At 50.3% G+C, this 22072-nt stretch overlaps 1 protein-coding gene and 1 long non-coding RNA gene across 7 annotated transcripts in view; one reads left to right on the forward strand and one right to left on the reverse strand.

Moving 5' to 3' along the window:
• Positions 1 to 22072, forward strand: part of LOC140403126 (3',5'-cyclic-AMP phosphodiesterase 4B-like) — a 965446-nt gene that overhangs the window by 804492 nt on the left and 138882 nt on the right. For all 5 annotated transcript variants that reach the window (XM_072490777.1, XM_072490775.1, XM_072490776.1 and 2 more), the window contains 4 exons: positions 2759 to 2923; positions 7672 to 7771; positions 12490 to 12644; positions 12955 to 13077. In XM_072490777.1, the coding sequence (XP_072346878.1) occupies positions 2759 to 2923; positions 7672 to 7771; positions 12490 to 12644; positions 12955 to 13077 (543 nt within the window). The remainder of the gene's footprint in view (positions 1 to 2758; positions 2924 to 7671; positions 7772 to 12489; positions 12645 to 12954; positions 13078 to 22072) is intronic.
• LOC140403128 (uncharacterized) overlaps positions 12634 to 22072 on the reverse strand; it is a 437756-nt gene continuing 428317 nt past the window's right edge. For both annotated transcript variants that reach the window (XR_011938256.1, XR_011938255.1), the window contains exon 3: positions 12634 to 12749. This is a non-coding gene — a long non-coding RNA (uncharacterized lncRNA). The remainder of the gene's footprint in view (positions 12750 to 22072) is intronic.

A 22072-nucleotide genomic window follows, 5' to 3' on the forward strand; every position in this document is an offset into this window, starting at 1 on the left:
TAACTGTACTGAGTTACTGTTAATTTAGTGTGAGGATCACTCACTGTGTAACTGTACAGAGTCACTGTTTATTCAGCAGGGTGAGGATCACTCACTGTGTTACTGTACAGAGTCACTGTTTATAAAGCAGGGTCAGGATCACTCACTGTGTTACTGTACAGAGTCACTGTTTATTCAGGATGAGGGTCACTCACTGTGTAACTGTACAGAATCACTGTTTATTCCAGGTGAGGGTCACTCACTGTGGAACTGTACATAGTCACTGTTTATTCAGGGTGAGGATCACTCACTGTGTAACTGTACAGAGTCACTGTTTATTCAGGATGAGGATCACTCACTGTGTAACTGTACAGAGTCACTGTTTATTCAGCAGGGTGAGGATAACTCACTGTGTAACTGTACAGAGTCACTGTTTATTCAGGGTGAGGATCACTCACTGTGTAACTGTACAGAGTCACTGTTTATTCAGGATGAGGATCACTCACTGTGTAACTGTACAGAGTCACTGTTTATTCAGAGTGAGGATCGCTCACTGTGTAACTGTACAGTCACCGTTTATTCAGCAGGGTGAGGATCACTCGCTGTGTAACTGTACGGAGTCACTGTTTATTCAGCAGGGTGAGGATCACTCACTGTGTAACTGTACAGAGTCACTGTTTATTCAGGGTCGTTCACTGTGTAACTGTACAGAGTCACTGTTTATTCAGGGTCCCTCACTGTGTAACTGTACAGAGTCACTGTTTATTCAGGCTGAGGATCACTCACTGTGTAACTGTACAGAGTCACTGTTTATTCAGGCTGAGGATCACTCACTGTGTAACTGTACAGAGTCACTGTTTATTCATGGTGAGGATCACTCACTGTGTAACTGTACAGAGTCACTGTTTATTCATGAGGATCCCTCACTGTGTAACTGTACAGCGTCACTGTTTATTCAGGGTGAGGATCGCTCACTGTATAACTGTACAGAGTCACTGTTTATTCAGAATGAGGATCACTCACTGTGTAACTGTACAGAGTCACTGTTTATTCAGGGTGAGGTTCACTCACTGTGTAATTGTACAGAGTCACTGCTTATTCAGGGTGAGGTTCACTCACTGTGTAACTGTACAGATTCACTGTTTATTCAGGATGAGGTTCACTCACTGTGTAACTGTCCAGAGTCGCTGTTTATTCAGGGTGAGGATCACTCACTGTGTAACTGTACAGAGGCACTGTTTATTCAAGGTGAGGGTCACTCACTGTGTAACTGTACAGAGTCACTGTTTATTCAGCAGGGTGAGGATCACTCACTGTGTAACTGTACAGAGTCACTGTTTATTCAGCAGGGTGAGGATCACTCACTGTGTAACTGTACAGAGTCACTGTTTATTCAGGGTGAGGGTCACTCACTATGTAACTGTACAGAGTCACTGTTTATTCAGGCTGATGATCACTCACTCTGTAACTGTACAGAGTCACTGTTTATTCATGGTGAGGATCACTCACTGTGTAACTGTACAGAGTCACTGTTTATTCATGAGGATCACTCACTGTGTAACTGTACAGAGTCACTATTTATTCAGCAGGGTGAGGATCACTCACTGTGAAACTGTACAGAGTCACTGTTTATTCATGGTGAGGGTCACTCACTCTGTAACTGTACAGAGTCACTGTTTATTCAGCAGGGTGAGGATCACTCACTGTGTAACTGTACAGTCACTGTTTATTCAGGGTGAGGATCACTCACTATGTAACTGTACAGAGTCACTGTTTATTCAGGGAGATGTTCACTCACCGTGTAACTGTACTGAGTCACTGTTAATTTTGTGTGAGGATCACTCACTGTGTAACTGTACAGTGTCACTGTTTATTCAGGGTGAGGATCACTCACAGTGTTCCTGTACAGAGTCACTGTTTATTCAGCAGGGTGTGGATCACTCACTGTGTTACTGTACAGAGTCACTGTTTATTCAGCAGGGTCAGGATCACTCACTGTGTTACTGTACAGAGTCACTGTTTATTCAGGGTGAGGGTCACTCACTGTGTAACTGTACAGAATCACTGTTTATTCCAGGTGAGGGTCACTCACTGTGGAACTGTACATAGTCACTGTTTATTCAGGGTGAGGATCACTCACTTGGTAACTGTACAGAGTCACTGTTTATTCAGGATGAGATTCACTCAATGTGTAACTGTACAGAGTCACTGTTTATTCAGAGTGAGGATCGCTCACTGTGTAACTGTACAGAGTCACTGTTTATTCAGCAGGGTGAGGATCACTCACTGTGTAACTGTACAGAGTCACTGTTCATTCAGCAGGGTGAGGAGCATTTACTGTGTAACTGTACAGAGTCACTGTTTATTCAGGGTGAGGATCACTCACTGTGTAACTGTACAGAGTCACTGTTTATTCAGGCTGAGGATCACTCACTGTGTAACTGTACAGTCACTGTTTATTCATGGTGAGGATCACTCACTGTGTAACTGTACAGAGTCACTGTTTATTCATGAGGATCACTCACTGTGTAACTGTACAGCGTCACTGTTTATTCAGGGCGAGGATCACTCACTGTGTAACTGTACAGAGTCACTGTTTATTCAGAATGAGGATCACTCACTGTGTAACTGTACAGAGTCACTGTTTATTCAGGGTGAGGTTCACTCACTGTGTAACTGTACAGAGTCACTGCTTATTCAGGGTGAGGTTCACTCACTGTGTAACTGTACAGAGTCACTGTTTATTCAGGGTAAAGATCATTCACTGTGTTTATTTCAGGAGAGAGAATTGATAAAGACCTTCAGGATTCCGATTGATACTTTCCTCACCTACATCATGACCCTGGAGGACCATTACCATGCTGATGTTGTCTACCACAACAGCTTGCATGCAGCTGATGTCACCCAGTCCACACACGTACTGCTGTCTACCCCGGCCCTCGATGTGAGTACATTTCACCCTGACTCCTTCACTCTGGTGTAGGTGGGAGTGACCTATCGCCCACCAATTCCAGAACAAGTGTAATCTCTGTTACAAACCAAATGCAGCCTTTCTTGCCGGTCTCCAGGTCAGATTCTCACTCCCATTATTTTTGGGTGACTGGTGATCTCACTCGGCTGGGTTATGTTGGCTGTGAGAGTAGTTGCTGTCTGATTTAGGTAGGAATTTGATTGACGGTTACTGACTGAGCTCGGGAGAATAGTGAATTGTGTGGGTGATACTGAGCAACTTCAGAGGGTCATTGACCAAAATTGGCCAAATGGGCAGACACCTGGCAGATGAACATCAATGCAGCAAAATGCACCACCCAGGTCTATGGAAAGACTGAAACATTATGGCCGGTGACTCTGCAACTCCCTCTCTCGTGTCCCTCAGTATCCTTAGATACATCCCGTCCGGTCCTGGTGGTTTATCAACTCTTAAGTACTCCTTAACCATCATTTTTAAAATCCTTCTGGTTATAGATCAATTCATTTTCCGCAGAATCTCTGCAGACCTCAAGGAGGCCATTCAGCCCATCAAGTCTGCACCGACCCTCTGAAAGACCCTCCCTCGGCCCATTCCCCCACCCCATTCCCATAACCCCACCCAACCTGTACATTCCTGGACATTAAGGGACAATTTTAGCACGGCCAATCCACCTAACCTGCACATAGAATCATAGAATCCCTACAGTGCAGAAGGGGGCCATTCGGCCCATCAAGTTTGCACCGACCCTCTGTAAGGGCACCCTATCTAGACACACGCCCTACCCTATCCCATAACCCAGTAACACCACCTAACCTTTTGGACACTAATGGGCAATTTATCATGGCCAATCCACCTAACCTGCACATCTTTGGACTGTGGGAGGAAACCGGAGCACCCGGAGGAAACCCACGCAGTCACGGGGAGAACGTGCAGACTCCACACAGACAGTGACCCAAGCCAGAATTGAACCTGGGCCCCTGGAGCTGTGAGGCAGCAGTGCTAACCACTGTGCCACCCTCTGGTCTGGATAGCATCATCTTCCTTCATAAAGACAGATGCAAATAATTCATTTAATAGTTCAGCTGTTCCCTCTGCCTTCACCAATAAATCCTGTTTTTGAACCTTATTCAACCCAAATCCTCATTTTACAGCCCTTTTACTATTTCTGTGTCTGGAGAAGAGTTTGTAATTTTCTTTTCTGTTAACTGTCACTCCCTTTTCATACTCTGTCTTAGCTTCTGCTATTTGCATTTTCACCTCTCTGACCATTCTCTATTCAGCTTGGTTCTCAATTGCATTTTCACCAGCCTCCTGTGGGTAGCATGGTGGCACAGTGGCTAGCACTGCTGCCTCACTCCACCAGAGAGTGGAGTTTGCACTTTCTCCCCATGCCTGCGTGGGTTTCCTCCGGGTGCTCCGGTTTCCACCCGCAGTCCAAAGATGTATAGGTTCTGTGGATTGGCCATGGTCAATTGTCCGTTGGTGTCGAGGGATGTACAGGTTAGGTTATGGGGATAGGGATGGGGAGTGGGTCGAGGTGGGGGGCTCTTTGAGAGGTTTGGCGCAGACTCGATGGGCCGAATGGCAGCCTCCCGCACTGTAGGAATTCTGTGGTTCCATAAGAACACTTTTTCTTTTATCTCTTTGTTCATCCGGAGACCTGTTCCGGAGATTGTTCACCCTGTCTTTCCCTTTCTAGGAAATATACTTGAGTGTGCGCAAACTATCCCTGTTTTGCAGACAGCCCATTGTTCAGCTCCCGGCTCTCTGCCAACCTTTCATTCCATTTTATCTGTCCCAGATCCATTCTTACCGCATTGAAGTTGGCTTTCCCCCAGTTCATTATTCTTCCTCTGGATTGCTCCCTGTCCTCTTCCATAGTCTGCCTGAAACGTGCAATACAATGATCCCCGAATTGTTCCCCTGCTGACACTCGATCTACTCGGCCCACCTCATTTCCAAGGAGCAGATCCAGTGGCCATTGGACTGGAAGCATACAGCTGAAGAAATGTTTCCTGAACACAACCCAGGAACTTTTGCCCCTTCACACTCCTACTATCCCAGTATACATTTGGTTCATTCAAGTCCCCCATTATAACCACTCTGAGATTTGTTTGCATCTCTTTGTAATTTCCATGTAAATTTGTTTCTCTACATTCTCCCCAGTGGTTGGTGGCCTGTAGACTACACTAAGCAATGAAATTGCACCTTTTCTTTGTTCCTTCAGGCAGCGCGGTGGCACAGTGGTTAGCACTGCTGCCTCACAGTACCAGGGACCCAGGTTAGCACTGCTGTCTCACAGCGCCAGGGTCCCAGGTTAGCACTGCTGCCTCACAGCGCCAGGGACCCAGGTTAGCACTGCTGCCTCACAGAGCCAGTGACCCGGGTTAGCACTGCTGCCTCACAGCGCCAGGGACCCAGGTTAGCACTGCTGCCTCACAGAGCCAGTGACCCGGGTTAGCACTGCTGCCTCACAGCACCAGGGACCCAGGTTAGCACTGCTGCCTCACAGCGCCAGGGACCCAGGTTAGCACTGCTGTCTCACTGCGCCAGGGACCCAGGTTAGCACTGCTGTCTCACAGCGCCAGGGTCCCAGGTTAGCACTGCTGTCTCACAGCGCAAGGGACCTGGGTTTGATTCCGACCACAGGGAGAGTCTGCACGTTCTCCCTGTGCCTGCGTGGGTTTCCTCCGGGCGCTCCGGTTTCCTCCCACAGTCCAATGATGTGCAGGTTAGGTGAATTGGCCATTCTAAATTGCCCTAGGCAACAGTGGGAAAACTGATGGAGGCTGTAATACGGGATGAGATAAATATACACTTAGAGAAAAATAAGTTTCTCCTAGACAGTCAGCATGGCTCTGTCAAGGGCAGGCCATGTCTGACAAATTTAATTGAGTTATTTGATTGGGTGACACAGGCAGTGGGTGAAGGTGGTGCCGTGGATGTTGTACATTTGGACTTTCAGAAAGCATTTGATACGGTGCCACATGGCAGGTTGGTTAGCATTAAAAATGTTTGGGATTGATGTGTCCTTGGCAGCATGGATTAGAAGTTGTCTAAGAGATAGGAAACGGAGGGTAGGTATAGATGGCATTTCTCAGACTGGAGAGAGTTGAAAGTGGTGTCCCCCAGGGCTCAGTGTGGGACCCTTGCTTTTTCTGATTTATGTAAATGATTTAGAATTGGGTGTTGAGGGCAAAATCTCTAAATTTGCAGATAATACTGAGCTAAGGAGAATAGGGGAGTGTGAGGATGACGCTGAGCGACTTCAGAGGGATATTGACAAGTTGGCCAAATGGGCAGACACCTGGCAGATGAACTTCAACGCAGTGAAATGTGAGGTAATGCATTTTGGTAGAAGAAACACGGGGAGACAATCCAGGCTCAATGGTACAACTTTGAGGGGAGTCCAGGAGCAGGGCGACCTCGGGGTTCAAGAGCATAATTCTCTGAAGGTGTTCAGACAAGTTGAAACAGTTGTTAAGAAGGCTTAGAGCATCCTTGGGTTTATAAATAAAGGCATAGAGTATAAAAGCAAGGAAGTGATGCTGCACCTCTACAAATCATTGGCCAGACCACATTTGGAGTATTGTGTTCAGTTCTGGGCACCTTATTTAAGGAAGGATGTTAAAGCCCTGGAGAGAGTGCAGAGGACATTTACTAGAATGATGCCAGGAATGAGGAATTTTAGATACAAGGAAAGATTGGAGAAATTGGGCTTGTTCTCCTTGGAGCCGAGAAGATTAAGAGGTGACCTTATTGAGGCGTTCAAAATTCTGCACAATTTTGACAGGGTAAAGAAGGACATTCTGTTTCCACTGGTTGGTATGTCAGTGACTAGGGGGGGGGTCACAATTTCAAGATGGTCAGCAAGAAGGGCGACACATGGCACAGTGGTTAGCACTGCAGCCTACGACGCTGAGGACACGGGTTCGGATCCCGGCCTTGGGTCACTGTCCGTGTGGGTTTTGCACATTCTCCCCGTGTCCGCATGAGTTTCACCCCCACAGCCCAAAGATGTGCAGGGTAGGTGGACTGGCCACGCTAAATTGGCCCTTAATTGTAAAAAAAAATAATTGGATACTCTAAATTTATTTTACACAAAAGATGGTCAGCAAGAGAGCTGGGAGTGAGATGAGGAGAAACTTCTTTACTCAGAGAGTTGTTGGGGTTTGGAGTGTGCTGCCTGGGAGAGTGGTGGAGGCGGATTCCATTGGAGGTTTCAAAACCGAGTTGGATATATATTTGAAAGTGATAAATTTAGAGTGCTGCGGAGAAAGGGCTGGGGAACGGGGCTAGCTGGGAACGGGGCTAGCTGGGAACGGGACTAGCTGGGAACGGGACTAGCTGGGGAATGGGACTAGCTGGGGAATGGGACTAGCTGGGAATGGGACTAGCTGGGGAATGGGACTAGCTGGGGAATGGGACTAGCTGGGAATGGGACTAGCTGGGAATGGGACTAGCTGGGGAATGGGACTAGCTGGGGAATGGGACTAGCTGGGAATGGGACTAGCTGGGAATGGGACTAGCTGGGAATGGGACTAGCTGGGAATGGGACTAGCTGGGTTGCTCTTTTGGGAGCCGGTGTAGACCCGATGGGCCGAATGGCCTCCTTCTGTGCTGCAAATGCTATTGTATTCGAATTATCTACAAAAAGGAGATTGCGGTAACCGATGTAATGTGCGCCTCTGAGTACACCTGTTTCTTGCTATTTATTCCAGGCAGTCTTCACCGATCTGGAGACGCTGGCTGCATTGTTTGCTGCTGCCATTCACGATGTGGATCACCCAGGAGTTTCCAATCAGTTCCTTATCAACACCAGTGAGTATCAAACCCACCTCAGACACCCATCTTCTTAATCATTCTCCAGATGTGGCCATTTCTGGCAAGACTGCCGTTATTTACCCATCCTTCTCGATAAACCACTCGTGGTTTGATTCACCTGCTCTGCTGCTTCAGAGAACAAGAATGGAAAGGTACACTCCGCTTTATTCAGGGTGAGGATCACTCACTGTAACTGTACAGAGTCACTGTTTATTCAGCAGGGTGAGGATCACTCACTGTAACTGTACAGAGTCACTGTTTATTCAGGGTGAGGATCACTCACTGTGTAACTGGACAGAGTCACTGTTTATTCAGCAGGGTGAGGATCACTCACTGTGTAACTGTACAGAGTCGCTGTTTATTCAGCAGGGTGAGGATCACTCACTGTGTAACTGTACAGAGCCACTGTTTATTCAGGGTGAGGATCACTCACTGTGTAACTGGACAGAGTCACTGTTTATTCAGGGTGAGGATCACTCACTGTGTAACTGTTAACGAGTCACTGTTTATTCAGCAGGGTGAGGATCACTCACTGTGTAACTGTACAGAGTCATTGTTTATTCAGGGTGAGGGTCACTCACTGTGTCACTGTACAGAGTCGCTGTTTATTCAGGGTGAGGGTCACTCACTGTGTAACTGTACAGAGTCACTGTTTATTCAGGGTGAGAATCACTCACTGTGTAACTGTACAGAGTCGCTGTTTATTCAGGGTGAGAATCACTCACTGTGTAACTGTACAGAGTCGCTGTTTATTCAGGGTGAGAAACACTCACTGTGTAACTGTACAGAGTCACTGTTTATTCAGGGTGAGGGTCACTCACTGTGTAACTGTACAGAGTCACTGTTTATTCAGGGTGAGAATCACTCACTGTGTAACTGTACAGAGTCACTGTTTATTCAGGGTGAGGGTCACTCACTGTGTAACTGTACAGAGTCACTGTTTATTCAGGGTGAGGGTCACTCACTGTGTAACTGTACAGAGTCACTGTTTATTCAGGGTGAGGTTCACTCACTGTGTAACTGTACAGAGTCACTGTTTATTCAGGGTGAGGATCACTCACTGTGTAACTATACAGAGTCACTGTTTATTCAGGGTGAGGATCACTCACTGTGTAACTGTACAGAGTCACTGTTTATTCAGCAGGGTGAGGGTCACTCACTGTGTAACTGTACAGTCACTGTTTATTCAGCAGGGTGAGGATCACTCACTGTGTAACTGGACAGAGTCACTGTTTCTTCAGGGTGAGGATCACTCACTGTGTAACTGTACAGAGACACTGTTTATTCAGGGTGAGAATCACTCACTGTGTAACTGTACAGGGTCACTGTTTATTCAGCAGGGTGAGGATCACTCACTATGTAACTGTACAGAGTCACTGTTTATTCAGGGTGAGGATCACTCACTGTCTAACTGTACAGAGTCACTGTTTATTCAGCGTGAGGATCACTCACTGTGTAACTGTCCAGAGTCACTGTTTATTCAGGGTGAGGGTCACTCACTGTGTAACTGTACAGAGTCACTGTTTATTCAGAGTGAGCATCACTCACTGATTAACTGTACAGAGTCACTGTTTATTCAGCAGGGTGAGGATCACTCACTGTGTAACTGTACAGAGTCACTGTTTATTCAGCAGGATGAGGATCACTCACTGTGTAATTGTACAGAGTCACTGTTTATTCAGGGTGAGGATCACTCACTGTGTAACTGTACAGAGTCACTGGTTATTCAGGGTGAGAAAGACTCGCTGTGTAACTGGACAGAGTCACTGTTTATTCAGGGTGAGGGTCACTCACTGTGTAACTGTACAGAATCACTGTTTATTCAGCAGGATGAGGATCACTCACTGTGTAATTGTAGAGTCACTGTTTATTCAGGGTGAGGATCACTCACTGTGTAACTGTACAGAGTCACTGTTTATTCAGCAGGGTGAGGATGACTCACTGAGTAACTGTACAGAGTCACTGTTCATTCAGGGTGAGGATCACTCACTGTGTAACTGTACAGAGTCACTGTTTATTCAGGGTGAGGATCACTCACTGTGTAACTGTACAGAGTTACTGTTTATTCAGGGTGAGGTCACTCACTGTGTAACTGTACAGAGTCACTGTTTATTCAGCAGGGTGAGGATGACTCAATGAGTAACTGTACAGAGTCACTGTTCATTCAGGGTGAGGGTCACTCACTGTGTAACTGTACAGAGTCACTGTTTATTCAGCATGAGGATCACTCACTGTGTAACTGTACAGAGTCACTGTTTATTCAGCAGGGTGAGGGTCACTCACTGTGTAACTGTACAGAGTCACTGTTTATTCAGGGTGAGGATCACTCACTGTGTAACTGTACAGAGTCACTGTTTATTCAGGGTGAGGGTCACTCACTGTGTAATTGTACAGAGTCACTGTTTATTCAGGGTGAGGATCACTCACTGTGTAACTGTACAGAGTCACTGTTCATTCAGCAGGGTGAGGATCACTCACTGTGTAACTGTACAGAGTCACTGTTTATTCAGGGTGAGGGTCACTCACTGTGTAACTGTACAGAGTCACTGTTTATTCAGGATGAGGATCACTCAATGTGTAACTGTACAGTGTCACTGTTTATTCAGGGTGAGGATCACTCACTGTGTAACTGTACAGAGTCACTGTTTATTCAGGGTGAGGATCACTCACTGTGCAACTGTACAGAGTCACTGTTTATTCAGGGTGAGGGTCACTCACTGTGTAACTGTACAGAGTCACTGTTTATTCAGGGTGAGGATCACTCACTGTGTAACTGTTCAGAGTCACTGTTTATTCAGCAGGGTGAGGGTCACTCACTGTGTAACTGTACAGAGTCACTGTTTATTCAGGGTGAGGATCACTCACTGTGTAACTGTACAGAGTCACTGTTTATTCAGGGTGAGGGTCACTCACTGTGTAATTGTACAGAGTCACTGTTTATTCAGGGTGAGGATCACTCACTGTGTAACTGTACAGAGTCACTGTTCATTCAGCAGGGTGAGGATCACTCACTGTGTAACTGTACAGAGTCACTGTTTATTCAGGGTGAGGATCACTCACTGTGTAACTGTACAGAGTCACTGTTTATTCAGGGTGAGGGTCACTCACTGTGTAACTGTACAGAGTCACTGTTTATTCAGGGTGAGGGTCACTCACTGTGTAACTGTACAGAGTCACTGTTTATTCAGGGTGAGGGTCACTCACTGTGTAATTGTACAGAGTCACTGTTTATTCAGGGTGAGGATCACTCACTGTGCAACTGTACAGAGTCACTGTTTATTCAGGGTGAGGGTCACTCACTGTGTAACTGTACAGAGTCACTGTTTATTCAGGGTGAGGATCACTCACTGTGTAACTGTTCAGAGTCACTTTATTCAGCAGGGTGAGGGTCACTCACTGTGTAACTGTACAGAGTCACTGTTTATTCAGGGTGAGGGTCACTCACTGTGTAACTGTACAGAGTCACTGTTTATTCAGGGTGAGGGTCACTCACTGTGTAATTGTACAGAGTCACTGTTTATTCAGGGTGAGGATCACTCACTGTGTAACTGTACAGAGTCACTGTTCATTCAGCAGGGTGAGGATCACTCACTGTGTAACTGTACAGAGTCACTGTTTATTCAGGGTGAGGATCACTCACTGTGTAACTGTACAGAGTCACTGTTTATTCAGGGTGAGGGTCACTCACTGTGTAACTGTACAGAGTCACTGTTTATTCAGGATGAGGATCACTCAATGTGTAACTGTACAGTGTCACTGTTTATTCAGGGTGAGGGTCACTCACTGTGTAATTGTACAGAGTCACTGTTTATTCAGGGTGAGGATCACTCACTGTGTAACTGTACAGAGTCACTGTTTATTCAGCAGGGTGAGGGTCACTCACTGTGTAACTACAGAGTCACTGTTTATTCAGGGTGAGGGTCACTCACTGTGTAACTGTACAGAGTCACTGTTTATTCAGGGTGAGGGTCACTCACTGTGTAATTGTACAGAGTCACTGTTTATTCAGGGTGAGGGTCACTCACTGTGTAACTGTACAGAGTCACTGTTTATTCAGGGTGAGGATCACTCAATGTGTAACTGTACAGAGTCACTGTTTATTCAGCAGGGTGAGGATCACTCACTGTGTAACTGTACAGAGTCACTGTTTATTCAGGGTGAGGATCACTCAATGTGTAACTGGACAGAGTCACTGTTTATTCAGGGTGAGGATCACTCAATGTGTAACTGTACAGTGTCACTGTTTATTCAGCAGGGTGAGGATCACTCACTGTGTAACTGTACAGAGTCACTGTTTATTCAGGGTGAGGATCACTCAATGTGTAACTGGACAGAGTCACTGTTTATTCAGGGTGAGGATCACTCAATGTGTAACTGTACAGAGTCACTGTTTATTCAGCAGGGTGAGGATCACTCACTGTGTAACTGTACAGAGTCACTGTTTATTCAGGGTGAGGATCACTCAATGTGTAACTGGACAGAGTCACTGTTTATTCAGGGTGAGGGTCACTCACTGTGTAACTGTACAGAGTCACTGTTTATTCAGGGTGAGGATCACTCAATGTGTAACTGTACAGTGTCACTGTTTATTCAGGGTACGGGATGGACGCAGCACTCTGCGTTTGGTGTGAAATTGTCTGCTGTAGCTTTCCCAATTTGTGTAAGAGGAATGATGGTTGATGCCCAATACTGACAGTCATGCCCCTGTCTCTCAGACTCGGAGCTGGCCCTCATGTATAACGATGAGTCGGTCCTGGAGAATCACCACCTTGCCGTGGGCTTCAAACTCCTGCAGGAGGAAAACTGTGACATCTTCCAGAATCTCCCCAAACGGCAGCGACAGAGCCTGCGCAAAATGGTCATCGACATGGTGAGTAAACCTCCGCCCTCTGTTCTCCCATTTTGGCCCAGTGAACAGCACTGTCAAGAGTGTGAGTCCCATCACGGAGATTTCAGCCCATAGCGCAGGTCAGTGCTGTGAATTGAAGGAGTGACGCAGTGTGGGTACGGCTGTCTTTATGATCAGATATTAAAGATCACTGAAACATTATCTGGCGTATGCTATCTATAAGGTCCCACTTTGCATATATTTCATATATTACAAAGTGATTCCACAAGAAAAAGTTCTCGATTGGCTGTGAGGTTCCGTGTGGAATGAGAGTTGCTTTTTCTGTCCACAGGTTCTGGCGACAGACATGTCAAAACATATGAGCCTGTTGGCAGACCTGAAAACTATGGTGGAGACCAAGAAAGTGACCAGCTCAGGTGTTCTTCTGCTAGACAACTACACTGACAGGATCCAGGTACTGAATGTGTCTGTGTGTGGGGTTACAGACAGTGTCCTGCGTCTGGGTTACAGACAGTGTCCTGCGTCTGGGTTACAGACAGTGTCCTGCGTCTGGGTTACAGACAGTGTCCTGCGTCTGGGTTACAGACAGTGTCCTGCGTCTGGGTTACAGAACAGTGTCCTGCGTCTGGGTTACAGACAGTGTCCTGTGTCTGGGTTTACTGACAGTGTCCTGCGTCTGGGTTACAGACAGTGTCCTGCGTCTGGGTTACAGACAGTGTCCTGCGTCTGGGTTACAGACAGTGTCCTGCGTCTGGGTTACAGACAGTGTCCTGTGTCTGGGGTACAGACAGTGTCCTGTGTCTGGGGTACAGACAGTGTCCTGTGTCTGGTGTACCTGTGTCTGGGGTACAGACAGTGCTCTGTGTCTGGGGTACAGACAGTGTCCTGTGTCTGGGGTACAGACAGTGTCCTGTGTCTGGTGTACCTGTGTCTGGGGTACAGACAGTGCTCTGTGTCTGGGGTACAGACAGTATCTTGTGTCTGGGGTACAAACAGTGTCCTGTGTCTGGTGTACCTGTGTCTGGTGTACAGACAGTGTCCTGTGTCTGGGTTACCTGTGTCTGGGGTTCAGACTGTGTCCTGTGTCTGGGGTACAGACAGTGCCCTGCGTCTGGGGGTGCAGACAGAGTCCTGTGTCTGGGTTACCTGTGTCTGGGGTACAGACAGTGTCCTGTGTCTAGGGTACAGACTGTGTCCTGTGTCTGGGGGTACAGACAGTGTCCTGTGTCTGGAGGTGCAGACAGTGTCCTGTGTCTGGGATACAGACAGTGTCCTGTGTCTGGGGGTGCAGACAGTGTCCTGTGTCTGGGGTACAGACAGTGTCCTGTGTCTGGGGTACAGACAGTGTCCTGTGTCTGGGGCACAGACAGTGTCCTGTGTCTGGGGTACAGACAGTGTCCTGTGTCTGGGTTACCTGTGTCTGGGGTACAGACAGTGTCCTGTGTCTGGGGGTGCAGACAGTGTCCTGTGTCTGGGTTACCTGTGTCTGGGGTACAGACAGTGTCCTGTGTCTGTGGTACAGACAGTGTCCTGTGTCTGGGGGTGCAGACAGTGTCCTGTGTCTGGGTTACAGACAGTGTCCTGTGTCTGGGGGTGCAGACAGTGTCCTGTGTCTGGGGTACAGACAGTGTCCTGTGTCTGGGGTACAGACAGTGTCCTGTGTCTGGGGTACAGACAGTGTCCTGTGTCTGGGGGTACAGACAGTGTCCTGTGTCTGTGGTACAGACAGTGTCCTGTGTCTGGTTTACAGACAGTGTCCTGTGTCTGGGGGTGCAGACAGTGTCCTGTGTCTGGGTTACCTGTGTCTGGGGTACAGACAGTGTCCTGTGTCTGTGGTTCAGACAGTGTCCTGTGTCTGGGGGTGCAGACAGTGTCCTGTGTGTGGGGGTACAGACAGTGTCCTGTGTGTGGGGGTACAGACAGTGTCCTGTGTCTGGGGTACAGACAGTGTCCTGTGTCTGGGGTACAGACAGTGTCCTGTGTCTGGGATACAGACAGTGTCCTGTGTCTGGGGGTGCAGACAGTGTCCTGTGTCTGGGGTACAGACAGTGTCCTGTGTCTGGGGTACAGACAGTGTCCTGTGTCTGGTGGTGCAGACAGTGTCCTGTGACTGGGGTTACAGACAGTGTCCTGTGTCTGTGGTACAGACAGTGTCCTGGGTCTGGGGTACAGACAGTGTCCTGTGTCTGTGGTACAGACAGTGTCCTGTGTTTGGGGTACAGACAGTGTCCCGTGTCTGGGGGTACAGACAGTGACCTGTGTCTGGGGTACAGACAGTGCCATGTGTCTGGGGTACAGACAGTGTCCTGTGTGTGGGGGTGCAGACAGTGTCCTGTGTCTGGGGTACAGAGAGTGTCCTGTGTCTGGGGTACAGACAGTGTCCTGTGTCTGGGGGTACAGACAGGGTCCAGTGTCTGGGGTACAGACATTGTCCTGTGTAGTGGTTCAGACAGTGTCCTGTGTCTGTGGTACAGACAGTGTCCTGTGTCTGGGGGTGCAGACAGTGTCCTGTGTCTGGGGTACAGACGGTGTCCTGTGTCTGGGGTACAGACGGTGTCCTGTGTCTGGGTTACCTGTGTTTGGGGTACAGACAGTGCCCTGTGTCTGGGGGTGCAGACAGTGTCCTGGGTCTGGGTTACCTGTGTCTGGGGGAAAGACAGTGTCCTGTGTCTGGGGTACAGACAGTGTCCTGTGTCTGGGGTACAGACAGTGTCCTGTATCTGGGGTACAGACAGTGTCCTGTGTCTGGGGGTACAGACAGTGTCCTGTGTCTGGGGTACAGACGGTGTCCTGTGTCTGGGGTACAGACGGTGTCCTGTGTCTGGGTTACCTGTGTTTGGGGTACAGACAGTGCCCTGTGTCTGGGGGTGCAGACAGTGTCCTGTGTCTGGGTTACAGACAGTGTCCTGTGTCTGGGGGTGCAGACAGTGTCCTGTGTCTGGGTTACAGACAGTGTCCTGTGTCTGGGTTACAGACAGTGTCCTGTGTCTGGGTTACAGACAGTGTCCTGTGTCTGGGTTACAGACAGTGTCCTGTGTCTGGGTTACAGACAGTGTCCTGTGTCTGGGGGTGCAGACAGTGTCCTGTGTCTGGGGGTGCAGACAGTGTCCTGTGTCTGGGGGTGCAGACAGTGTCCTGTGTCTGGGGGTGCAGACAGTGTCCTGTGTCTGGGTTACAGACAGTGTCCTGTGTCTGGGGGTGCAGACAGTGTCCTGTGTCTGGGTTACAGACAGTGTCCTGTGTCTGGGGGTGCAGACAGTGTCCTGTGTCTGGGGGTGCAGACAGTGTCCTGTGTCTGGGGGTACAGACAGTGTCTGGGGTACAGACAGTGTCCTGTGTCTGGGGTACAGACAGTGTCCTGTGTCTGGGTTACAGACAGTGTCCTGTGTCTGGGGGTGCAGACAGTGTCCTGTGTCTGGGGTACAGACAGTGTCCTGTGTCTGGGGGTACAGACAGTGTCCTGTGTCTGGGGGTACAGACAGTGTCCTGTCTCTGGGTTACAGACAGTGTCCTGTGCCTGGGGTACAGACAGTGTCCTGTGTCTGGGGTACAGACAGTGTCCTGTGTCTGTGGTACAGACAGTGTCCTGTGTTTGGGTTACCTGTGTCTGGGGTACAGACAGTGTCCTGTGTCTGGGGTACAGACAGTGTCCTGTGTCTGGGGATCAGACAGTGTCCTGTGTCTGGGGGTGCAGACAGTGTCCTGTGTCTGGGTTACTTGTGTCTGGGGTACAGACAGTGTCCTGTGTCTGTGGTACAAGTGGTTTTAAAGTAAGTACTCACCTCCCAGAAGGCCCCTGCGCACCGCTGCCGCCGAAATCCAAAAGGGTACAGACAGTGTCCTGTGTCTGGGGTACAGACAGTGTCCTGTGCCTGGGGTACAGACAGTGTCCATTGTCTGGGGGTACAGACAGTGTCCTGTGTCTGGGGGTACAGACAGGGTCCTGTGTCTGGGGTACAAACAGTGTCCTGTGGAGGGGTTCAGACAGTGTCCTGTGTCTGGGTTACAGACAGTGTCCTGTGTCTGGGTTACAGACAGTGTCCTGTGTCTGGGGGTACAGACAGGGTCCTGTGTCTGGGTTACAGACAGTGTATGTGTCTGTGGTACAGACAGTGTCCTGAGTCTGGGGTACAGACAGTGTCCTGTGTCTGGGGTTACAGACAGTGTCCTGTGTCTGTGGTACAGACAGTGTCCTGAGTCTGGGGTACAGACAGTGTCCTGTGTCTGTGGTACAGACAGTGTCCTGTGTCTGGGGGTACAGACAGTGTCTGGGGTACAGACAGTGCCATGTGTCTAGGGTACAGACAGTGTCCTGTGTCTGGGGTACAGACAGTGTCCTGTGTCTGGGTCACCTGTGACTGGGGGTGCAGACAGTGTCCTGTGTCTGGGGGTGCAGACAGTGTCCTGTGTCTGGGGTACAGACAGTGTCCTGGGTCTGGGGTACAGACAGTGTCCTGTGTCTGGGGGTACAGACAGTGACCTGTGTCTGGGTTACAGACAGTGTCCTGTGCCTGGGGTACAGACAGTGTCCTGTGTCTGGGGGTGCAGACAGTGTCCTGTGTCTGGGTTACCTGTGTCTGGGGTACAGACAGTGTCCTGTGTCTGTGTTACAGACAGTGTCCTGTGTCGGGGGTGCAGACAGTGTCCTGTGTCTGGGGGTGCAGACAGTGTCCTGTGTCTGGGTTACAGACAGTGTCCTGTGTCTGGGGGTGCAGACAGTGTCCTGTGTCTGGGTTACTTGTGTCTGGGGTACAGACAGTGTCCTGTGTCTGGGGGTGCAGACAGTGTCCTGTGACTGGGGTTACAGACAGTGTCCTGAGTCTGGGGTACAGACAGTGTCCTGTGTCTGTGGTACAGACAGTATCCTGAGTCTGGGGTACAGACAGTGTCCTGTGTCTGTGGTACAGACAGTGTCCTGTGTCTGGGGTACAGACAGTGTCCTGTGTCTGGGGTACAGACAGTGCCATGTGTCTGGGGTACAGACAGTGTCCTGTGTCTGGGGTACAGACAGTGGCCTGTGTCTGGGTCACCTGTGACTGGGGGTGCAGACAGTGTCCTGTGTCTGGGGTACAGAGAGTGTCCTGTGTCTGGGGTACAGACAGTGTCCTGTGTCTGGGGGTGCAGACAGGGTCCAGTGTCTGGGGTACAGACATTGTCCTGTTTGGGGTTCAGACAGTGTCCTGTGTCTGTGGTACAGACAGTGTCCTGTGTCTGGGGGTGCAGACAGTGTCCTGTGTCTGGGGTACAGACGGTGTCCTGTGTCTGGGGTACAGACGGTGTCCTGTGTCTGGGTTACCTGTGTTTGGGGTACAGACAGTGCCCTGTGTCTGGGGGTGCAGACAGTGTCCTGGGTCTGGGTTACCTGTGTCTGGGGTACAGACAGTGTCCTGTGTCTGGGGTACAGACAGTGTCCTGTGTCTGGGGTACAGACAGTGCCCTGTGTCTGGGGTACAGACAGTGTCCTGTATCTGGGGTACAGACAGTGTCCTCTGTCTGGGGTACAGACAGTGTCCTGTATCTGGGGTACAGACAGTGTCCTGTGTCTCGGGGTACAGACAGTGTCCTGTGTCTGGGGTACAGACGGTGTCCTGTGTCTAGGTTACCTGTGTTTGGGGTACAGACAGTGCCCTGTGTCTGGGGGTGCAGACAGTGTCCTGTGTCTGGGGTTACAGATAGTGTCCTGTGTCTGGGGTACAGACAGTGTCCTGTGTCTGGGGTACAGACAGTGTCCTGTGTGTGGGGGTACATACAGTGTCCTGTGTCTGGGGGTACAGACAGTGCCCTGTGTCTGGGGTACAGACAGTGTCCTGTGTCTGGGGTACAGACAGTGTCCTGTGTCTGGGGTACTGACAGTGTCCTGTGTCTGGGGTACAGACAGTGTCCTGTGTCTGGGGGTGCAGACAGTGTCCTGTGTCTGGGGGTGCAGACAGTGTCCTGTGTCTGGGTTACAGACAGTGTCCTGTGTCTGGGTTACAGACAGTGTCCTGTGTCTGGGGGTGCAGACAGTGTCCTGTGTCTGGGGGTGCAGACAGTGTCCTGTGTCTGGGTTACAGACAGTGTCCTGTGTCTGGGTTACAGACAGTGTCCTGTGTCTGGGTTACAGACAGTGTCCTGAGTCTGGGGTACAGACAGTGTCCTGTGTCTGGGGGTACAGACAGTGTCCTGTGCCTGGGGTACAGACAGTGTCCTGTGTCTGTGGTACAGACAGTGTCCTGTGTTTGGGTTACCTGTGTCTGGGGTACAGACAGTGTCCTGTGTCTGGGGTACAGACAGTGTCCTGTGTCTGGGGTACAAACAGTGTCCTGTGTCTGGGGTACAGACAGTGTCCTGTTTCTGGGGGTGCAGACAGTGTCCTGTGCCTGGGGTACAGACAGTGTCCTGTGTCTGGGGGTGCAGACAGTGTCCTGTGTCTGGGTTACTTGTGTCTGGGGTACAGACAGTGTCCTGTGTCTGTGGTACAAGTGGTTTTAAAGTAAGTACTCACCTCCCAGAGGGCCCCTGCGCACCGCTGCCGCCGAAATCCAAAAGGGTACAGACAGTGTCCTGTGTCTGGGGGTACAGACAGTGTCCTGTGTCTGGGGTACAGACAGTGTCCTGTGTCTGGGGTACAGACAGTGTCCTGTGTCTGGGTTACAGACAGTGTCCTGTGTCTGGGGGTACAGACAGTGTCCTGTGTCTGTGGGTACAGACAGTGTCCTGTGTCTGGGGGTACTGACAGGGTCCTGTGTCTGGGGTACAAACAGGGTCCTGTGTAGGGGTTCAGACAGTGTCCTGTGTCTGGGTTACAGACAGTGTCCTGTGTCTGGGTTACAGACAGTGTCCTGTGTCTGGGGGTACAGACAGTGTCCTGTGTCTGGGGGTACAGACAGGGTCCTGTGTCTGGGTTACAGACAGTGTCTGTGTCTGGGGTGCAGACAGTGTCCTGTGACTGGGGTTACAGACAGTGTCCTGAGTCTGGGGTACAGACAGTGTCTTGTGTCTGTGGTACAGACAGTGTCCTGTGTCTGGGGGTACAGACAGTGTCCTGTGTCTGGGGGTACAGACAGTGTCTGGGGTACAGACAGTGCCATGTGTCTAGGGTACAGACAGTGTCCTGTGTCTGGGGTACAGACAGTGTCCTGTGTCTGGGTCACCTGTGACTGGGGGTGCAGACAGTGTCCTGTGTCTGGGGGTGCAGACAGTGTCCTGTGTCTGGGGTACAGACAGTGTCCTGAGTCTGGGGTACAGACAGTGTCCTGTGTCTGGGGGTACAGACAGTGTCCTGTGTCTGGGTTACAGACAGTGTCCTGTGCCTGGGGTACAGACAGTATCCTGTGCCTGGGGTACAGACAGTGTCCTGTGTCTGTGGTACAGACAGTGTCCTGTGTCTGGGGTACAAACAGTGTCCTGTGTCTGGGGTACAGACAGTGTCTTGTGTCTGGGTACAGACAGTGTCCTGTGTTTGGGTTACCTGTGTCTGGGGTACAGACAGTGTCCTGTGTCTGGGGTACAGACAGTGTCCTGTGTCTGGGTTACAGACAGTGTCTTGTGTCTGGGGTACAGACAGTGTCCTGTGTCTGGGTTACCTGTGTCTGGGGTACAGACAGTGTCCTGTGTCTGCGTTAACTGTGACTGGGGGTGCAGACAGTGTCCTGTGTCTGGGGTACAGACAGTGTCCTGTTTCTGTGGTACAGACAGTGTCCTGTGTTTGGGTTACCTGTGTCTGGGGTACAGACAGTGTCCTGTGTCTGGGGTACAGACAGTGTCCTGTGTCTGGGTTACCTGTGTCTGGGGTACAGACAGTGTCCTGTGTCTGGGGGTGCAGACAGTGTCCTGTGTCTGGGGTACAGACAGTGTCCTGTGTCTGGGTTACCTGTGCCTGGGGTACAGACAGTGTCCTGTGCCTGGGGTTCAGACAGTGTCCTGTGTCTGGGGGTGCAGACAGTGTCCTGTGTCTGTGTTACCTGTGTCCGGGGTACAGACAGTGTCCTGTGTCTGTGGTACAAGTGGTTTTAAAGTAAGTACTCACCTCCCAGAAGGCCCCTGCGCACCGCTGCCGCCGAAATCCAAAAGGGTACAGACAGTGTCCTGTGTCTGGGGGTACAGACAGTGTCCTGTGTCTGGGGGTACAGACAGTGTCCTGTGTCTGGGGTACAGACAGTGTCCTGTGTCTGGGGGTACAGACAGTGTCCTGTGTCTGGGGGTACAGACAGTGTCCTGTGTCTGGGGGTACAGACAGTGTCCTGTGTCTGGGTTACAGACAGTGTCCTGTGTCTGGGTTACAGACAGTGTCCTGTGTCTGGGGTACAGACAGTGTCCTGTGTCTGGGTTACCTGTGTCTGGGGTACAGACAGTGTCCTGTGTCTGTGGTACAGACAGTGTCCTGTGTTTGGGTTACCTGTGTCTGGGGTACAGACTGTGTCCTGTGTCTGGGGTACAGACAGTGTCCTGTGTCTGGGGTACAAACAGTGTCCTGTGTCTGGGGTACAGACAGTGTCCTGTTTCTGGGGGTGCAGACAGTGTCCTGTGCCTGGGGTACAGACAGTGTCCTGTGTCTGGGGTACAGACAGTGTCCTGTGTCTGTGGTACAAGTGGTTTTAAAGTAAGTACTCACCTCCCAGAGGGCCCCTGCGCACCGCTGCCGCCGAAATCCAAAAGGGTACAGACAGTGTCCTGTGTCTGGGGTACAGACAGTGTCCTGTGTCTGGGGGTACAGACAGTGTCCTGTGTCTGGGGTACAGACAGTGTCCTGTGTCTGGGGTACAGACAGTGTCCTGTGTCTGGGTTAAAGACAGTGTGCTGTGTCTGGGGGTACAGACAGTGTCCTGTGTCTGTGGGTACAGACAGTGTCCTGTGTCTGGGGGTACAGACAGGGTCCTGTGTCTGGGGTACAAACAGTGTCCTGTGTAGGGGTTCAGACAGTGTCCTGTGTCTGGGTTACAGACAGTGTCCTGTGTCTGGGTTACAGACAGTGTCCTGTGTCTGGGTTACAGACAGTGTCCTGTGTCTGGGGTACAGACAGTGTCCTGTGTCTGGGTTACAGACAGTGTCCTGTGTCTGGGGGTACAGACAGTGTCCTGTGTCTGGGGGTACAGACAGGGTCCTGTGTCTGGGTTACAGACAGTGTCCTGTGTCTGGGTTACAGACAGTGTCCTGAGTCTGGGGTACAGACAGTGTCCTGTGTCTGTGGTACAGACAGTGTCCTGTGTCTGGGGGTACAGACAGTGTCCTGTGTCTGGGGGTACAGACAGTGTCTGGGGTACAGACAGTGCCATGTGTCTAGGGTACAGACAGTGTCCTGTGTCTGGGGTACAGACAGTGTCCTGTGTCTGGGTCACCTGTGACTGGGGGTGCAGACAGTGTCCTGTGTCTGGGGGTGCAGACAGTGTCCTGTGTCTGGGGTACAGACAGTGTCCTGAGTCTGGGGTACAGACAGTGTCCTGTGTCTGGGGGTACAGACAGTGTCCTGT

The sequence above is a fragment of the Scyliorhinus torazame genome, chromosome 27 (assembly GCF_047496885.1).
Source record: "Scyliorhinus torazame isolate Kashiwa2021f chromosome 27, sScyTor2.1, whole genome shotgun sequence".
Lineage (NCBI taxonomy): Eukaryota > Metazoa > Chordata > Chondrichthyes > Carcharhiniformes > Scyliorhinidae > Scyliorhinus > Scyliorhinus torazame.